The 25,451-nt window shown below is 41.4% G+C and overlaps 2 protein-coding genes across 3 annotated transcripts in view; one reads left to right on the forward strand and one right to left on the reverse strand.

Annotated features, from left to right (window-relative positions):
• Nucleotides 1-6,407, forward strand: part of cadm4 (cell adhesion molecule 4) — a 190,739-nt gene extending 184,332 nt beyond the window's left edge. Inside the window, exons 7-9 of one of the 2 annotated variants that reach the window (XM_053622999.1) lie at nucleotides 159-233; nucleotides 2,380-2,508; nucleotides 5,733-6,407. In XM_053622999.1, the coding sequence (XP_053478974.1) occupies nucleotides 159-233; nucleotides 2,380-2,508; nucleotides 5,733-5,842 (314 nt within the window). In that variant the 3' untranslated portion in view covers nucleotides 5,843-6,407. The remainder of the gene's footprint in view (nucleotides 1-158; nucleotides 234-2,379; nucleotides 2,509-5,732) is intronic. The other variant, XM_053623009.1, reaches the window with a different exon arrangement.
• An 8,363-nt stretch (nucleotides 6,408-14,770) lies between these two features.
• On the reverse strand, nucleotides 14,771-16,666 carry LOC128606756 (adenosine receptor A1-like). Its single transcript, XM_053623146.1, has 2 exons — nucleotides 16,341-16,666; nucleotides 14,771-16,223 (listed from the first exon to the last, which is right to left on the reverse strand). Exons 1-2 carry the CDS (start codon nucleotides 16,664-16,666, stop codon nucleotides 15,461-15,463), a joined length of 1,089 nt encoding a protein of 362 aa, XP_053479121.1. The 3' UTR covers nucleotides 14,771-15,460.
• Nucleotides 16,667-25,451: the final 8,785 nt, after the last annotated feature.

Genomic DNA, 25,451 nt, shown 5'->3' on the forward strand with positions numbered 1-25,451 from the left:
GAACACATACACACACACACACACATCTGTCTATCTGGCTGTGTGCTGTTTGTCCTAGACTATACACTCACACAAGTGCACACTCTCAGGATATATGTGCAATTCCTGGTTGTACGCTAGTTTTCTGTCTAACTCATAACCGTGTTATTCCCTCATAGAGAATGTGTCTGTGTTTGTCAGCCCCACCTCCCATCCCGTCACCTCTTCATCCTCCCTTCCATGGACACCAGCAGGTAACCCATCCTCCTCCTCCTCCTCCTCCTTGCTAGCCTTTTCCCTTCCCTCTTCTTTTCTGCCCTTCCGTTCTCTTCTCTTCTCTCTCCTTTTCCTCTCTTCTCTCTCCTTTTCCTCTCTTCTCTCCCCTTTTCTTCTCTTCTCTCTCATTTTCCTCTCTTCTCCTCTCTGCTCTTCTCTTCTCTCCCATTTTCTTCTCTCCCCTTCTCTTCTCTATATCCTTTTCTTCTCTTCTCTTCTCTCCCCTTTTCTTCTCTTGTCTCCCTTTTTCTTCTCTCCCCTTCTCTTCTCTATCCTTTTCTTCTCTTCTCTGTCCTTTTCTTCTCTTCTCTCCCCTTTTCTGCTCTTCTTTCCCCTTCTCTTGTCTCCCCTTTTCTTCTCTTCTCTCCCCTTCTCTTCTATACCCTTTTCTTCTCTTCTCTTATCTTCTCTTCTCTTCTGTTTGTCTCTTATCTTCCATTTTCTTCTCTTCTCTTCTCTGCTCTTCTCTTCTTTCCCATATTCTTCTCTTCCCTTCCCTTCTCTTCCCCCCATGAGAAATCAGCATGTCTTCACATATGAGCTGTTCATTCTGATTAATAACACACACACACACTATTGTCTTCACTGCACACGTCTGTAATGTCTAGTCAGCTGCTGTTTCTCTCTCTCTACCTCCCTCTTTCTGAGTGTGTGTGTGTGTGTGTGTGTGTGTGTGTCTGTGGGAGGAAAGGGAAGGTGAGAGAAGGGGAAGGAGGTCCTGGGAGGGCAGTTCTTTTAAACGAGACTGACTTAACATTACCAGCAGTGTGTCAGTTAGATTGCCCTTCAGTCAGGTTAGAGTCGTGTTTACGGCCCTGACTGACTGCCCTGGTTGCACGCGTTCACACACACACACACACACACACACACACACACAAACACATGTACTCTCACTCTCTCTCTCCCACTCTCTCTCTCTCAGAATGATCATAATGCATAAAAAACACACACTCTCTCTCTCTCTCTCTCTCTCTCTCTCTCTCTCTCTCACTTTCTCTCTCTCAGAATGATCATAATGCATAAAACACACACACTGCACACACGCTTTCTTGGGCACTTTAAGCCGACCTGATCCTAAACCACATTTCAGTGGGAATGGCTTTTGGTTTAAAAGAAACACAAGGAGGTATACACACGGATGTTCTACCATCTGACCTATATAAGGTCACTTCGCTCCCTTTCTCTGTCTGCCTCATTGCGTTACCTTTTTTCACCTTACATTTTCTTCTATAGTCGGACTCACCTTTTTGTTCAGCGAAGAGAGGAAGATGTAGGAAGCAGGGCATTGTTTTGCCTGAATGAAAAAAAGTGTGTGTAGCTGCTGTCTGTGAGAGAATGTGTGTGTGTGTGTGTGTGTGTGTGTGAGTGAAGTCTGTCAGTACCTGAGCTGGACCGGCCTGACCCTCATAGGAGAGTCTGCTTAATTTTTCATCCCTTATGAAATATTGCTCATCACTCTTCTAATGAAATCTCACTTCACATCCCCTGCCTTTCTCTCTGTCTCATTCTCTCTGTCTCTCTCTCCCTCTCTCTCTCTCTCCCCTCTCCCACCTGCTCACATCTCACATCCTTCTTGCATGAGCAATTGTCTGCTTTTCCTCATTGTCTTCCCTCCGTCTTTGCCGTTTTTCATATTTATCACTGTCTCGTCTCCTCTCGCTTTTTCTCCCTCTGTCATTCCAGTTCCTTCACCACCAGCTGCACGTCCTTCACTATCGAGCCTTTATTAAACCCAGGATTAAACATTTCTATCTCTGCCTCTTTTCTTCACTGCTGCCGCTCTATGGCCTTCAGCCTATTTAAAACGTCTTTAAATATTTATCAGTGTTGTCCGGTCTCATATGGAAGCGGGATCGAAGGAAACCTTTTTGGCTTGCAGATGCGCAGATTGCACAGCAATCGCCCTTTTTGTCTCACTCCTTCACTATGTCCCTGTCACTCACTGTGTCTCTATAAGGCTATTGGTAGGCCTGGGGTGTCCAAGTCTGTTCCTACCACTAGACTTTTATACTCAGCTGTTATTGAAGGTCTTGATTAACTGGACCATGCTTCTCCAGAAGCAGTTAGGCATCCTATTACTAGACTCACAGTTAGAATGTGTGTGTGTGTGTTGGTGTGTGGCAGACCCCGGAGCAGTAGTGGAGACTCATAGCGCCGTACCGTATCCAGTCATAGGGGGTGTGCTGGCTGTACTCGTCTTCACCATCATCTGCGTGCTCATCGTAACCATCTGGTGCTCGGTCCGACAGAAAGGTAAGCCTGCGTGAATTATGAAGTCTGTATGCAAAACAAAATGTTTTACAAAATGTTACAAATTAATCTATTTTAACTACTATAACTTAAAATTGCAGAGCTGCCTAAATAAGGGAAGACGTCAAGCATTAATCTACATAGTTTTCACTGATTATGATTAGAATTATTTTCAAAGGAAGGAAGTGACATCATATAATTGAGTGTGCTTTAATAAAACTACTCAGAGAAATAGTTCCTGAAAAAACTGAATAATGAATTAATTCTATTGGAATTATTGGTGTGGCCAATTAACTTGTTGTTTTTGCTGTATAGTGAAGACATTTGGGTTTGAGATCAAAAGTTGAATTATGAGAAGAGAGTTTCAAATTTCAGCTTTTATTTCCTGGTATTTATAGGTTAGACGTGTTAAACGACATTTTGTATTAGACCACCTGATTTGTAGCAAGCAAAACTATTGGAACATATGACCTGAAAGGTGTTTTTTGTCCTGTTCGTCTGATTGTTTAAGCAGCCTTCAGTTTTGCCTGTGAAGACTGCATTTATTGTTAAAAAGGATAAACCAACATGAAGATTGGAGAGCTGTCTATGGGAGAAAAGCAAGCCATTTTGAAGCTGAGAAAAGAGGAAAACAAACATTGTGCATAGCCAGTAGAACAATTTGGAATGTCCTGTAAAAGAGAGACACCACTGGTGTACTGAGCAACAGACACCGAATGGGTCGGCCAAGGAAAACAACAACAGCCGACGCGAGAAACCTTGTGAGCGCTGTGAAGGAAAACCCGAAAACAACCTCCACTTACAACCTCTATAGTGGAGGAGTGACAGTATCACAATTCACAGTTTGAAGACGGCTTCGAGAGTGTTTTATAGGCCTTTTAGTCCACTAGATCAGTCCTTGTGTGTAATGAAATACATTGCACCCTCGCGGCCTTCACCTAAGAGCTGCTAGCACCTTCAATCATGCCTCAGTGCCAAGGAAGATAACACCTGGTACACCACACTTCCTCCCCAGATTTGTACAGCCCACCTGTCAGTCAAGCTCAGAGGCAGTCTATCCACCTATCAGCAGAGAGTCAGAGCAAGTCGTTATCATCATTTTTGTAACCTTGGCTTGTCTGATGTAATCAAGTGTTAGTGATAAATCAGACCCCTCCTGTCTGTGGCACGTCTTTTAAACAGGAAATAAAAAGGGTTTTTTTGGGGGGGGCCATTTTTAACATGTCCATTTTAATGAGCTCGTCAGCCTTTTATTACAGTAGGTGGCCAGGAAAAGGCGACCACGCAAGATCGATTGTTTTTAATTAAGCCATCTTTGGAAGCGTGGATTCAGGTTGCTAGGCGAAACCGACGGCTCGTAACAATGTGAGTGGAAAGGAAGTACAGTGTTGGATTGCTAACTGGCCCTGAAATGGCGACGGCGATGATTTTTCAATCAGATTAATTTGTGAGTAATTAGTTTCCGCTTTTGTGTCCTTCTCGCAGTAATAGACTTATCACAGTAATAGGCCCGGAGCAAGGAAGATCTGAAGTTAGGCTCTGCAGGTCAATCAGCTAAAGCTGTCAGGTGATGGAGAAGCCATATTACAGGCTGCTGAACATTTTCCCTTGCCAGACTGTAATGAGAAGCGGTTTATTTTTGTGATTTGTGGCTGGGTCGGCAATGAGCCAAATTGACAATTAAATCTGAGTTTGAATTTTTTTTATGGAAAACGGAATGGAAAACAGGCACTCGGCATTTTAATCAGGATGAGTTGCTAATCTGTCTTGAGGGTGATCAGTGTTGCAGTAGTGGATCTGTATTAGTACAATAAGGATTATAGGTGAACGGATCCGACTTTCTCATTTCCGTAATACAAATGTCAAATCTCTGAGTATTGACCGATGCCAGATTCCGATCCAGTCTGAACATCCTGAGCGGCTTCGTGCAAGTGTAATTTGAGGAACTTGACGGCAGCGTGTTTTCAACCATGTCCCTATATTACGCTGTTACCTACTGACTTTTTGCTGAAATTTCTATCTCTTACAATCTGCCCACTCCATTTTTTTTTTTTAACTCAATCAAGTTCCTGGCCTTTTCTTAATTCTAAGAACGTGGAGAACATTATTGAGTCCTCGTGAAGATCGGTCTTGCCGGGCTACCTCGAAAGAACGAACTCAGGAGGACAGGAGGACATAGAATGCATCTTTGCGAGGATTAAGATGTGCTGCGATCTTCCTGTTTTCGCAGTGGACCGTCCCAGTACATTTCTAGTAGCAGGACCGGGTCCTCATCTCTTCATTGTTTTTCCGTAATGACTTCTGGGACTTCAAGCAGGTTCAGTGAGCTCAGGTCCGGATCCGATGCATCCTCCATGTCAAAAACACATCCGGGTCATTTCATGCGTCTCCAGTACTTGCTTTCTTGAGTATTGGAATTGGAACTTCAGCTGTGGATGATGGCGTAGAACGAGTTCACAAAGACACAAGCTCGCCCAAGAATGCATTTTGAGAGACGGCTCTTCACTCCAAAGATGTCACGGTCCCCTCCGTCTGGACATCCACAAAAATCACAATGCAGCAACCTCTGTTTCTGAAAAACCCACTGGCTGTGTAATCCTCTACTGCTGTAAACACATAACGTTGCTATCTCTGCTGCCTCTCCTACCTTGTTCATAATTTTACGGCTGTCACACACACACAAAAACAAGGCATGGGTGACCTTAAAAGAAACAATTGTCTATTTTTACCTAAGCAGCACTACACAGTTTCTCTTTCAGCCTATAACGGTAATGTGAAAAATCCTGCAGACGAGAGAGCTTTTGAGGAAAAGTCATTCTGAAAAAATTGTTTGTGGTTTAGACAGTACATGCAAGATACTGTTGTTTTTAAATAGATAGATATTGTAATAAATATTACCTTTCATTTGCACCACCTGTGTGTGTGTGTCTGTGTTTTTAAATGACTGATTAATACTGTAATATCTGTAATATTTTTAGACATCATTTATCATCATTCTGTGGTAATATCAAACTGTAACACCAATGACACTTTCACATCCACGGCCTGTGGTGTGTATTACACAGACTTTACAGCAGGGATGACAAATCCAATCTATTTAAAGCTAATTTCACTTCGAATGGTGCATCTGTGTACCAAATGGATGGATGAAAATGATAAATATGAGAAGTAATTGCCTTCTCTCTCTCTCTCTCTCTCTCTCTCTCTCTCTGTCTCTCTCTCTCCAGGCTCGTACCTCACGCATGAGGCGAGTGGCCTTGATGAACACGGGGAGGTGCAGGAAGCATTTCTCAATGGAAATGATACTAGTCAAGGCAAGAAAGAGTATCTACTGTAACAGCTCCTGGAGGATGGCCACGGAGCGCACATCACAAATACACACACACACACACACACACACACACACACACACTCACACACATATACACCTGATGGTAAACTACTACAGCAGTGCCATGTAAAAGGGAGAGAGAGAGAGAGAAAAGAATAGGCATAATTAAGATTGAGGGAGACATCAGAAACAGAAAAAGCACCGGCCCTACACACCCACACACACTTTCTATTAAGCAGTAAGTAGGAGGCAGAACCGAATAGCCATAACTCACGAACTAGCCGAGCAACGACGACTTACAGCCTATTGACTTTGCTCATGCAAATATAAATAGAGCACATGAACTATAAAAGCCGGCCGATTACAGCATCGCGTACCTCACGCTCCCCTCATATAGTAGTATTTACACTGGGTATTCACCTGGTACTGGACCTCTTTCATATTCCATTATCAGGTGTTTAGTAATCCACACACACACACACACACACACACACACACACACACACACACAGAGCGAATTGCCTCTTATCAAGTCAATATCCCTCCTGAGGGACAGCTCTTCTCTTTGATCCTCTCTCACCTTCTCCAGATCTCTTCTGCTCCTACTTTCTGCCCTCTCCCCCCTGTTTTTGTTAATAATTAAGCATTTGTTACACGAGTCCGATGAGACACAAGGCAGCATAATTACTATGAAGTGTTATTTGGAACCTGCGGAAGAAGCCGAGGCTTAAAGGAGGAAAGTGTAGTAAAATAATAGTCAGAATATGTGTAAATGCTATAGACCTCTTTATATGTATAGACACACACAGATACACACACAAACATGCAGCAAATACAAACAGGCACACACTGATACAATGAAACATATCTCTTAAGTCATTATTTGTATAAAAAAAAAATCAGTAAATTAAATTAATCATTTATGCGGAAGCCCTAAGCGGCCATGCATTATTCTTTTTTTTTCTTTCTTATTTTCTCGTAATCTCGACGTAATTTTTCTGTGTACTCGACATCCATCGTCCTGAAGTCAGTGGGTTTTTCAAATGGGTTTTTGGTTAAATGACTGAAATAAGGCTGTGGTTAACACAAGCTCAAGATATGTTCACGTTTTATACAACAACATAAAATACATCAGTAATACCTCACTCGGGATCTTTTAAAAAGCTTTTACATGTCGCTAAATGGGACTATAGAGGTTGTCGAGGACATTAAACGTCATCACACCAAACAGGAGAACTCATCTACTATAGTAGATGAGTTGTGTTTATACTCATGTGCTCACAAACTATTCCAACTCAAACGTTCCAACTTGTAGATTTATCCATTTATAATATTTTCCAATTTTAGTGTTTTATAATAAAGATTGGAAGAGTTGTCAGAAGCATAGTGGTGGTGTAGTTCGTTTATATCCTATAACATTAGCTTTTTATTTCTAGCGATTGTATTTAGGCTTCAAAATTCTTAAAAGGCGTGTTCATTTGTGAAGGTTTTCTTGATGAACAAAACATGTAAGAATCATAAACTTTTGTTGGTCACAGAGTTTATTTTCTGCAATAATCCAAAAGTCAGTGGAAAAATCCTATTGGATTTTTTTGTGGAAGGAACCAGCGTGATGATAACGTCCGGGTTGGCCTACAAAAATACGTCATCCCTGCAGGATTGACGACTTTCACATTAGTGTCTTGGGTGAAGGGGTGAAGGAGTGAAGGGGACACCCTTTTCTCTTAATGTGGAGATAAAGTCCATGTCTACAGCGGGCAATTATGATATTTATGATGCCAACATCTTAGTGGTTAGCACGTTCGCCTCACACCGGCAGGGTCGGGGGTTTGATTCCCACCGTGGCCCTGTGTGTGCGGAGTTTTCATGTTCTCCCCGTGCTGAAGGGGTTTCCTCCGGATACTCCGGTTTCCTCCCCCAGTCCAAAGACATGCATGGTAGGCTGAATGGCATGTCCAAAGTGTCCGTAGTGTATGAATGGGTGTGTGAGTGTGTATGTGATTGTACCCTGCGATGGATTGGCACCCTGTCCAGGGTGTACCCCGGCTTGTGCCCGATGATTCCTGGGATAGGCTCCAGGTTTCCCCGTAACCCTGAAGTTAAGGATAAGCGGTATAGAAGATGGATGGATGGATGGATGGATGATGCCAACATGCATGTAACACCAGTCCCATTCACAAAGCGCGAGATTTTCTCGGGATAAGATTACATCTTTTGAAAACAGCTCTTGGTTATGTAGAGATCGCGAGAAAATTATGTCAAGATCACGTGAAAACAACAAAGAAAAAAATGAATAATGCATGGTCGCTTAGGGCTTCCATACTTTTAAGAAGTGAGCAGGAAGGTTTACTTTTGAGCGCATTACCAAGCGATGCTATTATACTAACACAGAAACATTAGCTTAGAAGAATAGAAACAAAACATTGTTGCGCGATCTTTAAAAAAAAATGGAGAAAAACGAGAAAAAAATGATATATATTTCATTTGTCTTTGAAAGATACTTTGTTTTATATTCATTATTATTTTGACTATGATTGTTGTTATTGTTAATATAATTGTAAATGTTTTAAATTGTATAAACTTCTCATGATTTTGTTGCGACTCTAGAAACTTTTGTCTTTCCGCTTTTCCGACGCTCTTTTATCTTTTTTGTTTCTCTTTCTTGCTTCTTCTCTCATCGTCTACGTGCCGAATCGTCCGAGTCCTTCCTTCTTGTCTTTTACTCATGATTTTTAATAGTCTTCACGTCACTGTTGATATAGCTAACCGTGTTTCTTTATAGAGGAAAAGTTACAGAGCACGACAAAATAAAACATACTCCAAAATCCTCTTGTCAAAGAATTGTTTACTGTTTTTTTTTTTTGTCTTGGTTTAAAGAAAGAATGTGAATGATGGGAAAGGGGGGGGGGGGACAGAGGACATGAAAAGAGCTTGAGAGATCGATGCATTTATGGGAGCTATAAAAGAGAGGAGGGGACGAATGGTGGTGGGGGGCATTTAAATCGAGTGAGGCAGCCTTACAAAGAGAGATAAAATGAATGAAGATGAAAAAATGAATATAGAAGAGCTGAAGCGATGAATCATAAAGATGATGGGGAAGAGAGAGAGAGAGAGAGAGAGAGAGAGCGGGGTATCTATGGAAAGATAGTCCATTATACCACCATTATTTCCATGCAATCAATTCAAGCTTTTGACAGAGCACACTTGGTGAATGTTTATTGCTGGTGGATTTACAAAGCCGGTGGAGGTCTCTGGATTGCTGATCGATGTGTTTGTCCTCAGTCAATGCAGAAGCACAGCAGAGACCTGTCATAAAGAGTGATTGTCAAGCAGCAATCAAAGCCATTTCTCCATGTGCATAGGCTCAGCGAAGGCTTTGAATCCACTCATCAGTGACTTGTGTGGAAAGGGGCATATGGTGCAAGGTTTCTTTTCAGTGTGATCATAAACCACGAGCAGCACATGACCAAGCAGGTGAAGCATTATGTTGACGAGAGAGAGGGCCTGCAATTCAGGAAGGGATCAAAAACTATTTCTACACACAGGGACCCTGAAGCCTGTTCAGCATTGTTTGTGAGCTCAATCAGGACTGTCTAAGGTTTTCACCATTCACATGGTGAAATTCTCTTCTAACTTTCCTGAACTGAAATATGTCTTTCTTTTGCACATACATTGAGGTCCAAAAGTCTGATACCACATTGGATATCTGGGAATGTTTTTTAATTTATTTAAAATGGGAACTAAACAGACATTTTTAGAATTTTGAAATATTTAAAGAAAAAAAAGGAAACGTTCAACATCTTAATATTTGAGATTTTGCACTATTTCTTGGTCCCTTTTTTAAACGTAAGCAAATTTGTGATGCCATTTTATCTGCTTTGTACAAACGGTCAGATTTTCCTCATGTCTAACCTCTTTTATTAAAGCAGGTGTTCATGCCGATGGATTTGATCTAAAATGGATCATCGGGTTTTGCGCAAACGTGTGGAGTCCGTGGCAGCTCGAGTGCACACTGCATCATTAAGGCAAAAAAGGGGACATACCCAATACTAAGAAACGCTGAAATTCATGTCAATATGTCAAAGATCCTACTTTTCACTAAGGTTGTCAATAATCAGTTTGTAACTAAAATTAAATTCATGTATTACATTTTTTTTCCCAAGAATGCAAAATAAAAACATTTTCACTAGTGGTCTCAGACTTTTGGACCCCACTGTATCTCAATCACAAAAAAAGTTCTAGCATTTCAAATGTGAAAAGAAATTAAATTGCATTTAAAAATTCCAGCGCAGTTCCACTGAGACACATGAACTGATTGTCACTGATTGTCTGCTATTCATTGCTTTCACTTCCATTTAATTTAACATGGAATGAATAATAATAAAAATAAACTAAATATGACTGTGAAAACTATGTACACATTTATACCTGCCTTTATTTATAGCCTGCAGCCATTTTTGCAGCAGTGTTTGTTATATCTGCTTCTTTTTTATATAATGTGATCTTTGCAGAAAGCCGAGGCAAGTTTAGAAAGTGAATAAAAACATTCCTTCATTGTTCTGGTAAAATATATTTACATTTATATTCCGCTTCACGGGGTGAAATGCATGCTCATTTGGGTTTAGGTCTGGTGATATGTTTGTATTGGCAGTGTGTTTTGGGTCATTGTCTTGCTGCATGATGAAGTTCCTTCCAATTAAATTGGATGCATTTCTCTATAAATTGGCAGACAGAATGTTTCTGTAAACTTCTGAATTCATTCTGCTGCTACCATCATGAGTTACATCATCAATAAAGATTAGTGAGCCTGTTCCAGAAGCAGCCATGCAAACCCAAGTCATGACACTACCTCCATCATGCTTGACTTATGAGCTCATATATTTTAGGTCATGAGCAGATCCTTTCTTTCTCCACACTTTGGCCTTTCCATCACGTTGGTAGAGGTTAATCTTGTTTCCAGAACTTTTGTGGCTCATCTCTGTAATTTCAATCTGGCTTTCTGATCCTTACTGCTGATGAGTGGTTTGTATCTTATGTTATGGTCTCTATATTTCTGCTCTTGAATTCTTCTTCGAACTGTGGATTGTGATACCTTCACCAATCATCAGCTGTTGTTGTTTTAATTGTTTCTTTGGCTGGCCCGTTCTGTGTCTGTTGTTCAGTACACCAGTGGTTTCTTTCTTTTTTAGGACATTCCAATGTTCCAATGCCTAATGTTCATGCAAAGGACCTTTCCCCTCTTTTCTCAGCTTCAGAATGATTTGCTTTTCTCCCATAGACAGCTCTCTGGTCTTTGTGTTGGTTTATCCTTTTTAACAACAAATGCAGTCTTCACAAGAAACCCAAGGCTCAAACCAAGAATAGACATTCAGAGCTATTAGTTGTTTAAACAGTCAATCTAACAGGGCACAGTTATGCAACACAAAACATCTGTCTGTCACATGTTCCAATATTTTTGATCACTTCAAACATGGGTGAGTTCAGACAAAAGGTGGAATGTTGTAAGTTGTTTAACACCTAGAGATAAATATAAGGACATGAAAGCTGAAATTCTGATCTATCGACTCGTTCATCTTTTGATCTCAAACCCAAATGTCTTCAGTGTATAGCAAAAACTATAAAATTGTCCTTGCTGTTCCAATACTTTTGGCGGGGACTGTATAGCAAAGTATGTTATAAGCAAAAAAAAAAAAAATGATTGGATTTCCCAGGCCATCCTACATCATATCATTGTTGTAGGTTTGAGTCAAACAATAGGTCACAATAGGTCTAAGCTTTTCATTTTGTATATCTAGTAGTGTTAGTTCAGAGTGATTGGGCTGTGGGATGTGTTATAATCCTGAAAATGCTTTGCCACCCATCCGAAGGGCTTCATTAGTTAGTACTGAGTGAAACTGATTAAGCCTAGCATAGGAGTGCTGAAAGCTCCTCGGTGGTGTCAGTAGAATCAGTCAATTGGACTCATTTTATAATTGTTGAGACTCTACACCACTTATTCGAAAGAGCTTCATCGGTTTTACTCATTAGAACTAATGAAGCCCTTCATATGGCTAGAAGAATGTTTTATAACACGTCCAGTCATTTTGACTCAATCCTACGAGATCTATTAATTAAACTTGCATACTGAGCCAGGGAGATATGTGCTGACATCACTTAGGCCTGGCATAAAGCTCAACCCATCTCAGAAGCCCACTTGGTTTAGTGATTCGCTTATAAACCAACATGATTTCAGTGGTAGTTTTGAGAACATTATAGTTTCATATCCTAAAGCAGACAAAGCCCAGGTTTTAGTTAACATCAGTTATAATGGTTTTAAATGTTTTTTTTTATCTGTAATATTTGTAAGTTATCTGAGGTGATGGGATGAGCAAGGAATAGTCAGGTATCATGAGTCCACTATATGAAGTCAGGTCCCACTGCCACTAATATTTTATTTATGATTCAGAAATGGAATAAAAACAGAAGAAAAAAACATAATCTTTGAAGAGTACCAATATTTAAAATTCCTGTTTTTTGCACTCCAACCCCAACATAATGTTCCTAAATGGGTTAGAAAAAAATAGTTCAATGTGTTTCTTTTACAAAGACTTTATGCAGACTTTTTATAATTAACACAAACACAAGTTATGGAATTTATGCTTCACCATATACAGTGGTGCTTGAAAGTTTGTGAACCCTTTAGGATTTTCTACATCATCAGGATTTTCACACAAGTCCTAAAGTAAATAAAGAGAACCCAATTAAACAAATCAGACAAATGTCTGTGAGTGGCAAAGATATGTGAACCTCTACAATTAGCAGTTAATTTGAAGGTGAAATTAGAGTCAGGTGATTTCAATCAATGGGATGACAATCAGGTGTGAGTGAGCAACCTGTTTTAGGCATCTATCAAAGTCTGATCTTCACAAACACATGTCATTGAAGTGGATCATGGCACGAACAGAGGAGATTTCTGGGGACCTCAGAAAGAGAGTTGTTGATGCTCATCAGGCTGGAAAAGGTTACCAAACTATCTCTAAAGAGTTTGGACTCCACCAATCCACAGTCAGATAGATTTTGTACAAATGGAGGAAATTCAAGAGCATTATTACCCTCCCCAGGTGTGTTCGACCAACAAAGATCACTCCAAGAGCAAGACGTGTAATAGTCTGCAAGATTACAAAAGAACCCAGGGTATCTTCTAAGCATCTACAGGACTCTCACATTGGTTAATGTTAATGTGCATGAGTCTACCATCAGGAGAGGCTTAGTGGTTAGCACATTCGCCTCACACCTCCAGGGTTGTGGGTTCGATTCCCACTGTGGCCCTGTGTGTGTGGAGTTTGCATGTTCTCCCTGTACTGTGGGGGTTTCCTCCGGGTACTCCGGTACCCCAGTCCAAAGACATGCATGGTAGGCGGATTGGCGTTTCCAAAGTGACCGTAGTGTATGAATGGGTGTATGAATCACTGCTTCCACACTATAATCCAATTCATGCACAAGTCGAGTCCCAGTTTGTGTTCTCCATAATGGAGGCGGAAATGGAAACTTCGGTCTTCGTCGAAATCGACGGACAAACTCCAGACATCAGGTGAACATTAAACAACAATGGTGTGCATAGCAGGGATGCAAGGAGAAAACCATTGCTCTCTAGAAAGAACATTGCTGGCCTTCTCTGTGGACAAGCCAGTAGGCTATTGGAAAAATATTTTTCCAATAGGCCAAATAAAACTTTTTGGTTTAAATGAGAAGCGTTATGTTTGGAGAAAGGAAACCACTGTATTCCAGCATAAGAACCTTATCCCATCTGTGAAACATGCTGGTGGTAGTATCATGGTTTGTACCTGTTTTGCTGCATCTGGGCCTGGACAACCTCTATCATTGATGGAACAATCAATTCTGAATTGATGTATAACAGCGAATACTAAAGGAAAATGTCATGACATATGTCTGTGAACTGAATCTCAAGAGAAAGCAGGTCATGCAGCAAGACAACAGCCCTAAGCACACAAGTCATTCTACCACAGAATGGTTAAAGAAGAATAAAGTTAATGTTTTGAAATGGTCAAGTCAAAGTCCTGACCTTAATCCAATAGAAATGTTGTGGAAGAACCTGAAGCAAGCAGTTAACGTGAGGAAACCCACCAACATCCCAGAGTTGAAGCTGTTCTGTACTGAGGAACGGGCTAAAATTCCTCCAAGCTGATGTGCAGAACTGATCAACAGTTAAAAATATATTATTGCAACAAGTTATTATTGAAATAAGAGAGATAGCAAATTTTTAACAGTGCATAAGACATGCTAGGTTTGGTTATCTGTCTAACGCAAATGTTATCATAATGAAGTTTTATGTTAAGAAAATGCTTACAGTTTAAGCATAAGTTTAATTCTCCTTTTTCTGAACTCTCATTTTTGTTCCTAGCAGAAGTGTCTGTTTTTATTCATTCCTTGAAGCTTTTTAGACTTGAATCCTAGAAAGGACTGTGGTAGCATTACACCTTCAGATATAAAGAATAAGCACGTCATCCAGTGGATAGAATCATTGCTATATACAATATAAGCACATACCTAATGCATTTATGCCGATTTAAATAGTTTAGATATGACATACAGCAAGTACCTCAGCTTTGGATGCTGATGTCTTAAGTCGCACTCTGAATGTTAGTTACCTGATTTTTTTTCTTACTTTGAAGTGAACTCATTCATGCAGAAAGCCTGGCAAAGATTAAATCCTATGGATCGACTGAAGTGGTAAAGTAATGGCAGGGAGCTGTTCTACCCAGCAGGGAACAAAAAGGTTTTTCATGCACAGAGTACAATCGAATGGGCCTCTCCATCTAAGAGAGCTTTTCCTTTTTTCTCTTGGCTCCACCTTTCAGTAGCGCTGTGCAGCGAGGGACCTGTGTGGCCTAAACTTCAGTGAGACAGCAAAAGCTTCAGAAAGAGAGAGAGAGCTGAACAGTTGAAACAGATGAAGCAATAGTCAGAAGGGACCACTCATCATAACGCAGTGAAATGTGAAAAGGACAGGACAAACGAGGAACTTGGCCAGAGATTTCTCCCTAAAAAAAGAGATGGAGAGTGAGTGGGAGAAATGAGAGGGAAAGGAGCCAAGACCTTTGTGCAATTTGAATATCAGACAGGGTCATTTTTTTCCAATATAAAAAAGAACCCAATTAGTGGTGAGATATGCATTTTATTCAAGCTACACACAAGAAAGACACATTTAATCAAATAGCAATGAAATCTGTGGTCAATTATGTCTGAATACAATTATTACAGCCCCGATCGTAGATGTTATTATTACTCTTGGTTTAATTAAACATGCTCAGATCAGTCTTCATCACTGGGCTATAGTACATGTAGCCAGTTAATCCTTCTGCGGCATTCGATTAGGACAGCACCATTACTGTTATTTGAGGTGGTTGTCAGGGGAATATTAATTTGAGGATTACAGCTAGCTGGCAGAAATCATAATTATTCAGAAATGATGGAAAGAAAAGCTTACATCATTTTCATGGAGCAGGCATCACGGTCACTCGGGTGAAATTTAAAATCGGAGTATTGAAAATTGGATAATTGGTTAGGGTTAGGATTTGGATTTTGGGTTTTGTGAAAATCATCATCATGGTATCACACCTCTTGTCATGTTTTGCCTTTTGGCATTGGCTTAGGCAAACAGAACTCCAAGGGTGTCGGGGAAATAGACTTCAGCCGTGAGGTAGCTGTTTTTAGAGCCAGAGATTCACTACCTGTAGTCACTTTTTGAGGAGAAGAACTGAAAAGGACAGGAGGAACCAAACCATAAGTCTGGAATAGGATAGAGGCCACATAATTTGCCCAAAGAGGCCATTGGCTGCTGGGGGCAAAGAGATGCAAAGCATGGATGGTGTGTATAGGTAGGTACAGGAGAACCAGGAGACACAAGGACAGAACCAGAGAGCAAGACCAGCCTGAGGTTTTCATCTGGAGCTCAGAGAGACTTATCACAGTCTGTCGTGACATCACACAGCTAAGATCTACATATACACCCAGCAGAATAAGTAGGGGAATGTAATAAACAGCAACATCATAGACATAGACCAAAAAGGCTGGGTTAAGGACAGTGTCATGAGCACAGACGCCCCAGTGGCTGCTGTGAATCTCTGCGTAGGTGAAGTTTTTCATGTCCTCCACCAGGAACTTGGACAGGAATCCGCCATAAGGAAGGTACTCGCCAATCACTGATGGGGCTTGCGGGTGTGGCTTATGGGTAGTATGGTTGGGCCAGATGAATCCCAGCCCAGCCGTTCCCCAAGTGTCCACTGAGTTGCACACAATGAACTGTGCGAAGGCAGTTACAACAGAGCAAAGCCAGCTGAGGAGCACCAGACACAGCATTCGCCGACGTGTTACCAAGCCTGCATACCTGAAAGACATATTACCAAGTATTCAGTCCTGAACTATATCCTGGGGTGAACAAATCCCAGTCAGGAAATTTGATCATGTAGATAGCACAGTCTGTTGCTGGAATCCCTCAACTCACCTGTGTCCTAATCGGCAATGTAGGTGCGTGTTGAGGATGAGAAGCAGCAGCAGCCACACGGTGAACTGTCTGACCAGCAGGGGGAAGCACACCAGCATCATGCACGTGTACAGGCACTGAGTGCTCCTCATGTTCAGCAACATGTTGACTGGAATGTCCATGGCACCCCCGATAGCTCCCACCCAGCCCAAACACAGCTTTAGACAGGAGGAAACACTCTTTAAATGGCTGCCCGAATCCAAACGCATACACAGCCTAACATTCAGGCCGATCACGGACACCGACAGCACACACTGCGCCATAGAGAACAGCCACATCTGATGCATGGTGCCTGGGATAGAAGAAAGATAGAAGATCAGGGAACATGATCATATTACTGCCTCAGTAACAGGTGTGTGCAAACTCCCTGCTTTACTCCATTAATCTAGTGCAAGCAACCTTTTTTAACAGTGAAGATAGAGGAGAGAAAAGATAGCTATGAGCACAAAGGAAAAAAAGCACTCGCTTCAAGTGGACAGTTGAAGATTGGAAAAACATCACCTGGATTTTTTCCAGTATTCAACTGTCCAGTTTCAGCAAACCTGTGCCCATTGTAGCTTCAGATTCCTGTTCTTGGCTGATAGGGGTGGAACCTCTGCCTCAAGGTTCAACATGTTCTTTTTCTGATGCTTTTTTGCTCACAACAGTTGTCAAGAGTGACTTCCCGTAGATAACCTGTCAGCTCAAACCAGTCTGGTCATTCTCATCTGACCTCTCTCATCAACAAGGTGTTTCCACCTACAGAAAATCCTGGGAAATCAGTACTTTCTTAAATACTTAATCCTGCCCATCTGGCACCATCAACCATGCTACGGTCAAGGTCACTGAGATCACATTTTTTCCCCATTCTGATGTTTGACGTTCACATTAACTGAAGCTCATGGCCTGTATCAGCATGATTTTATGCGCTGCATTTACTTCGGTACATTAACTTGAGTAACTTTTTTTTTTTTTTTTTTTAAAGTACTTTTAAGTGTAGGTTTAACTGTCCATACTTATACTCTTACTCAAGTAAAGTTTTTAGTCACAGAAATGTACTTTTGCTTCATTACATTCAGTGGTGTAACTCCATTACTTTTAAATGTTAATGAATATATTTAGTTTTAACAATTAGTCTATATCACGTATAATGAGGTCATGATACGCTGCAGTAGTCTAAATGCGGACGCAACAAACGCTCACTTTTTTAGGGCAATAAGATAACAGCCTGGAAGATAATGGCCAACGAGGGGGATAAGTGAGCGGAGGCAAGACACACACACACACACACACACACACACACACACACACACACACACACACACACACACACACAAACAAACACTCACTCTCTCTACACACATTTTCTCTTCTGTTCTGTTCCATAGTCTGTTTTTTTGTTCTCTGTTGACTTGTTTAAATGCAGATGCTGACAAGTTTGTGTTGTTAACATGTTGTGAAAATAAAGATTGTTAACTGTTGGGAAAATGTTTCATTTTTGTGGTGTGTGTGAGATTTTTTTGTTGAAAATAGCAGGTTGTGTGTTATTGTACCCATCACAGGACTGGGATATTCTGCGTCATCTTGAACCCAGGTTTTATATCATATAAACAAAAAGGATAGACTTTCAAGGAACGGTGACGTACACCTGTTGTCTGAGATTCAGGATTTTCCCTTCATTTTAATCAGATCCGAATTAACTAGCAACTTGCTACTTGAATAATCTTCTCATCAGATACTTTATTACTCTTACTCAAGTAATTATTAACATTATTACTTTTACTCTTACTCAAGTAATTATTTTTATAAGTAGTTTTACTTGTACTTAGGTAAAATATTTGGCTACTCTACCTACCTCTGGTAATTGGAATATTGCCTGAAAATCAGGTGTACTTGTAAAGTGGTTTGTGAGTGTATGTGGTAGTCCTGCCTGTGAAGTGAAAAGTTAGCAGAAACTTGCGAGCGAGCTGTTATCAATCAAAATCCCTAAGACAGTTCAGTTTCGGTTATGGACAGCTTGTCATATAATGCCCTCACTTCTTTGACAGAAAGTTAATTTCATCGAATATTTAGACAAGCGGATGTGAAGGCAAAAAAAAAAAGAAAGAAAAAAGAATGGAGCTGGTGAAATAACTACACAGCCCCTCGATATGACACTTATCACTGCTTATCATAATGAGTTTCGGCTTTTCAACAGGCTAGTGACACTAATCAGTGTTGAAATGCCCATGAGCATTTTATATTAATGAGCAATGCCTTAATCCAATGCTCTTCTGCTCTGAGTGTGTGTGCTACAATTGAAGGTGTGCATCTTTTTCATTGTTTCACCACTCTTACAAATTGATTACATGGAATAATTAATGGGTGTAAGAATTAATGATCTTCCCAGAGTAATTCAGGCACGCATAATTATCTAGTGAATCAATGACGCGCCAAGGAACCAATATTGACCTGCATTATAGTCCACTCAACTGCACAACAGGAGATGTGTTTGTTAGGAAAGTAATGTATGTTCAAGAACCAGTGTTTTAGCAATAATGATGTCAAAAAAAGTTGCCTGTAAAAGGTATAAGAGCCTATTACGTGCAGCTGCAGAGTAGGTATTTGTATGATAAGGATAAGTAAATATGTGAGGGAAAGAGTGAAAGAAATTACCTGATAAGGTGGATAAAGCGGATTTTTGTCTGCAGTAGTATATATATTATTTTATCTTTCCTCGGATAATCCCTATCCACCACTCCCTCACACGCTGTCTGTCTCAGGCTCTGCTAGACGAAAATAAACTCACTTTCATAGCCTACCTTCATCAGCCTCCTCTCACTTCCTTCTAAAGCCTGTGCAAACATATCAATAGTGTCGATGTGAGGGCAGGCCTGCTTTTTCCATTAGACCAGTGCAAAGTGCAGCTTTGACACCACATTCACTTGGGAAATAGACATAAATGGGGTGGACAAAAGGCAGTTAGAGAAGTGAGTGATGTTACATCAGCTATAAAAGCATTTCTGCACTCATCAGCCTAATGTCATCACCCTGTCAGTTTTTAAAATCAATCAACTGATGACAATTAAAAGAGGTAAAATGGTACACAAATCTTGTTGTGACAAGTTGAAAAGTAAAGAGGAACAATTTACATCAGATCTCTATGATCTATCAGTGAAAGCTTTATGATGCGAGATTCACAAAGCTGGAAATTATCCTGGACCTCTGAAAAATAAAACAAGCAGTTTGGTCTGATTTCCTTACTTTTTTCTAATAGCAAGTGGACGCCAAAGCATGACTATAGCTTACTATGTCAAAGTCTGGTCATGGAAAGCTACCATGTTCATCCATCCATTTTCTGTACTGCTTACCCTACACAAGGTCGTTGGGAGCCTGGAGTCTATTCCAGGGGACTACAGGCAAAAGGCGGGGGACACCCTGGATGGGGGGCCAGCCCATCACAGGGCACAATCACACATACACACACACATCTATTCACACACTATGGACAATTTGGAAAGGCCAATCAGCCTACAACATTTGTCTTTGGACTGGGGAGGAAACCGGAGTACCAAGAGAAAACCCCCAGAGAGAACATGCAAGCTCCAAGCACACAGGGTGGAGGCGGGAATCAAACCCCCAACCCTGAAGGTACGAGGCAAATGTGCTAACCAGTAATCCACCATGCCCTGCCTCATCATTCAATTAAATTTGGAAAATGTCCCTGAGACAACATGAGTGGAACCAGACTTAAAAGGGAACCTGTATGCTTCTTGGTGACACCCTGGCTAGCGAGATTATAAACCATAGTACAGTGTACAGGTGTAGAAGTGTAAAGACACACAGAACTAAATGTATTGAAAGGATGTTCAGTATGAGCATATCTTAATAAGTGTCCTGGGATGATCATTGTGATTACAGCCACAGCACTTAGGTACAAATCAACAATATCCAGGTGGGATTAATCACTGAAGCAAGGGTGAGACTTGGGCATAAACTATTTTTGGGAAGTGTAATCTTTAGGCTGTGAAGGTGGGACCATCCAAAGCAATCATGTGGGAGTCATTGGGTCAGGTGCTTGCTTTGACTAATTTTATATAAGTATGTAAATAATGGCCAAGGAATAAGACACCATTGAGCCCTCTGATGCAAATGTGTTCCCATTTTCCAAGACTGAACGGCTCCATACACTGATAAACAAGTTCCTAAACACCAAATCAAGCAGTAGTTTGACCAGCCACATGCTTTCCATCACCTCACTAATCACCAGATCTAAACATCACTGAACCCATGATACAGGAGTACATTGTGAAAAATCTTCACTTCTCTAACATTCGTCTCTTTAAAAAATATAATAATAATAAAACCTTATAATTTTACTGTTTAAAATATTCCAGTCTTCCAGTACATTTGATCCAGTTTTCCACAAAGGATGGAAAGTAAATGGCTTTGATGTTTATATATTGCTATATACTATATCTGACCAGGATAACAAGGTTACTGAAGATGAATGAATAAATGAATGAATATATTTCGGTTCTATTTCCAAGCCCTAGATACTGTCATTTTTTCATAAACACACATTCAGCACATTTGCTCTTTTAATAGCCGGAGGATTTTCCTCTTGAGGAATAAACTATTATGCTACCTTATACAGTTCAAGACTGTATAGAAAGACTGAAAGCACACCTGCACTCAACATTAAACTCAGTGTTGTATGAATGGATCTGAACATTATTGAGGTTTCAAGGTTGGAGTCTGCAATCCTGTCACACATTCATGTACACCTCTAATACTAATCCCATTCCCAGTATTGTCTGAGCTCATGAAAACCTACTGCATAGAATGAAAGGGATTGGGAGTTGAGTATTCTATGAACACAGACTACAGAAGTGTTCTTAGGAGAATTTAACATTATGGATTTCTGCTAGAGCTCATTTAATGTGGGGCATTGTTCCGTCTATTCTTACACCACGGGAGAAATATAACATTTATTAAATTCCTCCAAGTCTACAAAAGAGCTTAATGAGGTGGAAGCGCTATTCGAAATGTGACGCTGCCTACTAATTTCTATTGTTACAACCCTTAGTAATTATTTGCTGCATTATAAATGACTTCCTTTGTTTCACTATTCATTTTGTAAATCATGTAGTGTGTGCTTTAATTTGTGTATGTTGGTAGTTACTCCAGGCAAGGATTAATGATTAAATATTAATTAACTCGTTTGTTTTCCCAGCAGTGTGCTCATGCTAAGAAATTATGACAAATGATGATGATTTTCTGGAATAATTTTATGTAGATAGCAACAACACTGGTAAAGTTAACATTAAGCCATAAATAAAGCAATTATGTGATACAGCATTTGCAAATCTGACAAACTCTAGAAACAGTGGTTTGAACTGGAGGGTTCTGATTACATAAAAGTATTAATGTTGTAGACAGAACACCGTTGTGTAGGATTACATTTTGATTAAAACCAGGCTGGTTATAATTTAGCTATAAAATTAGCTTGCTATATCAGCTAAAAGGCATTATGACATTGCTAGCATACCAAGTGTTTTACAGTGGCCCATGTGGCTAGGTACTCATGGCTAGGAGGGCTTCATGAATTACACCCTATGCTGTGTTTACTACTGATAATAATAATAATAATAATAATAATAATAATAATAATAATAATAATAGCTTAAAAGGAACTTTTTCCCTGTTTTTGCATTCATTAATCATAATTCGAACCTTAAAAAAGGATGAAACATGACTCCATTCATTTTCAGGATAATACAGTCTTGATCTTGGTGCATTAATAGTTCAACATCTAGACCTAGTGCCCAAGATATCTCATTATTTATCCACCACACTCTACCTCTAACTATAAATTTGAATGAATATTGTAGCCCACCTTAACCCTCTGCTGGTGGAATGGAAACCGACTTATCTGATATTTTCAATCAGTATAAACAAATGAATAATTTTATTGTGGCAAGTCTGTTATAAGATTAGTCAGGACACTGTTGGGTTTCTGTGTGTAGAGTATTGTGATTCTGTGTTGTACAAGATGTTGAGTGATTCCACTCCTATGGAATCGATGTTCTACGGACAGGGAGTCAGTGGGTTTGGCATTCCATGGAAACAGAGGTGGCTTTTAACCTAAAACACACTAGAATGGGGTGAGGCATGTGGCTGAGTGACGTAGGGAGTTCTGGGCGTACTCAGCCCAAGGAAGAAATCTGGACCAGTCTTCGGGGTTTGATGCACAGATGTATGGAGAAATCGCCTGGTTGGCTCGTTCCACTTGACCATTCACTTGCGGGTGGTAGCCTGAGGTGAGATTGATGGTGATTCCCATCTTAACCATGAAACTGGACCAGACCCAAGATGTGAATTGTGGTCCACGATCACTGAAGAGCTCCTCTGGGATCACAAAATACGTGAATACATGCTGGAACAGCAATTCGACCATCATAAAGGCAGATGGGATGGTTGGTAGTGGAATTAGGTGCAGTGACTTGGAAAATCAGTCCGCAGCAACTAAGATAGTGATGTTACCTTGGGATTCTGGTAGGTCAGTGATGAAGTCAGTGGAAAGGTTGGACCATGGGCGTTCAGGTATGGGTAGGGAATTGAGCTTGCCGGCAGGCAGTGTTCGTGGAACCATTGATTAGGCACATCCCTTAGCATGTTGGGCCACAAGTACTTTTCCGGCAACAGATGGTAGGTGCATTGTGTACCTGGGTGACCTGTGGTGACTGGCGTGTGGACCCAGGAAATGAGCTCCAGCAGGTGCTGCTCTGGCACAAACTGCTTCCTTGGGAGACATGCTGCTCCGATTTGTGATCGTGGTATGCATGCTAGGGCTTGATCCATCTCCCATTCTAGGGAGCTGACTACACAGGAAGGTGGGAGAATTAATTCATCATGGTTTTCTTGAACCTCTGTGCTGTATAGACGGGAGAGGTCATCGGCCTTTGTATTCTTGGAACCTGGATTGTAAGACAAGGTGAACTAGAAGTGGGAGAAGAATAATGGCCAGCGGGCTTGACGAGGTGTCAGATGCTTGGCTGTACGTAGGTACTCAAGGTTCTTGTGGATGTGAAAATGATGAAGGGGTGTGCTGCTCCCTCCAGCCAATGTTGCCATTCCTCCAGGGCTAGTTTGACTGCCAAGAGTTCTCTGTTTCCCACATCATAGTTTCGTTCTGCTGGAGACAGGGATGAAGCGTGGGCTTATCTGTGAACCTCTGAGAGAGGATAGCTCCCACTCCTGTCTCCAATGCATCAAACTCTACAACAAAGGGCTTGGAAGGGTCCGGATGCTTTAGTATCGGAGCTGTGCTGAAGGCTTTCTTGAATTGATCTAATGTTGTTTGGGCAGCTGGATTCTAGGGCAATCGTTTAGGCTTGTCTCTCAGTAGGGACGTTAAAGGGTGTGCAATGGAGCTGAAACCTCTGATAAAACAACTGTAGAAGTTGGCAAAGCCCAGAAATCATTGTAATTCCCTGACTGTTTGAGGAGTGGGCCACTCCACTACTGCCTGTACCTTCCCTTTGGTCCATGGTGACCCCCTCAGGGCTGATGATGTAGCCCAAGAACGAGATGGTGTGCTGGTGGAATTCGCATTTCTCTGCTTTGTCGTAGAGCTGGTGTTCAAGGTGTCTTTGTAAGACTTGACGGACCTGGCAGACATGTTCTCCAGGGGAACTTGAATATATCAGAATGTCGTCGATGTATGTGATTACACTGCAGCCCAGCAGATCCCTTAGGATGTCATTGATGAAACACTGAGGGAGCACTAGAGAGCCCATACTGCATGACCAAGTATTCATAGTGGCCCGAGGAGGTACTGAAGGCCATCTTCCACTCATTTCCCTCTGGACCAGGTTGTATGCACTGCGAAGGTCCAGTTTCGTGAAGAGAGTAGCTGATCTGAGTTGTTCTAGGACTGCTGGAACCAGAGGCAGAGGACAGCAATACCTGACGGAGCATCGGTTGAGGCCCAGGTAATCTATGCATGGCCTAAGACTGCCTCCCTTTTTCTCCATAAGGAAGAAACCAGCTGAAGCATGGGATGTAGAAGGTCTGATATACCCTTGCTGGAGTGTCTCTTGAATATATTCCTCCATAGCTCGTTGTTCCATCTGTGATGGGGATACACCCGCCCTCAAGATGGACTGGCCCCGGGAAGCAGCTCAATAGCACAGTCATATGGTCGGTGTGGTGGTAGTCCGCTGGCTTTCTCCTTGATGCAAACCTCCAAAAGGTCCTGATATTTGGGTGAAATGGGAGCGGGTTGGTTAGAGCTCTCGATGGATGTAGCCACCAGCAGAACTACTAGTGTTGGTAGACAGTGTGCAAGGCAGTGAGTAGACCAGTGTGTGATTTGTTTGTCAGTCCATAAGATACATGGGTTATGTTGCTCCAACCAGGGGAGACTCAGGATGACGGAATGCCTGACAGAGACTATGACATAGAGGACAATAGTCTCTCCGTGGAGTGCGCTGGCTTGGAGGGTGAGAGGCTCCTTGCAATGTAAGATGAACCCTCTCCTGATTGGGGCTCCATCAATGGCTTGGATCGTCCGTGGCTGTAGTAATGGATGAACGGAGACATTGAACTGCTTAACAGTGTCTTGATCAATGAAATTCCCTGCCACTCCGGAATCAATCAATGCTTCTAGGACAAAAGACACCCCTGAGTATTCAACCATGACTGGTAGAACAAATGCTGGCTGAGAGACCAACTGGGATAGACTCACCCTTTGAGAGTGGGGTTTGCAGTACCCGCTCTCCCCGGTGTCCCGACGAGACTTGAGAGGGCACTGCCGGATGAGATGGTTTTCCTTTCCGCAGTAAAAGCAGCAAAACTCTCAATGGTGCCTCTCTCTCTCCTCCTCGCTGAGCCATGCATACACCATCTGCATGGTCTCTGCGGTGGCATATGGCCTTGAGACATAGTAAGGAGCTCCTCTCCTGTCTTGCATTCAAGAGTGTGATCAAAGACACGCTGGAATAGTCCCATAAACTGTTCATAAGAGGAGATGGGCTCGCCTCCTCGCTCCCACACTGCCGTTGCCCAGGTGAGAGCCTTACTGGTTAAGAGCTCCATAAAGTAGGTGAC

This window comes from Ictalurus furcatus, chromosome 1, assembly GCF_023375685.1.
Source record: "Ictalurus furcatus strain D&B chromosome 1, Billie_1.0, whole genome shotgun sequence".
NCBI classification, from domain to species: Eukaryota; Metazoa; Chordata; class Actinopteri; order Siluriformes; family Ictaluridae; genus Ictalurus; species Ictalurus furcatus.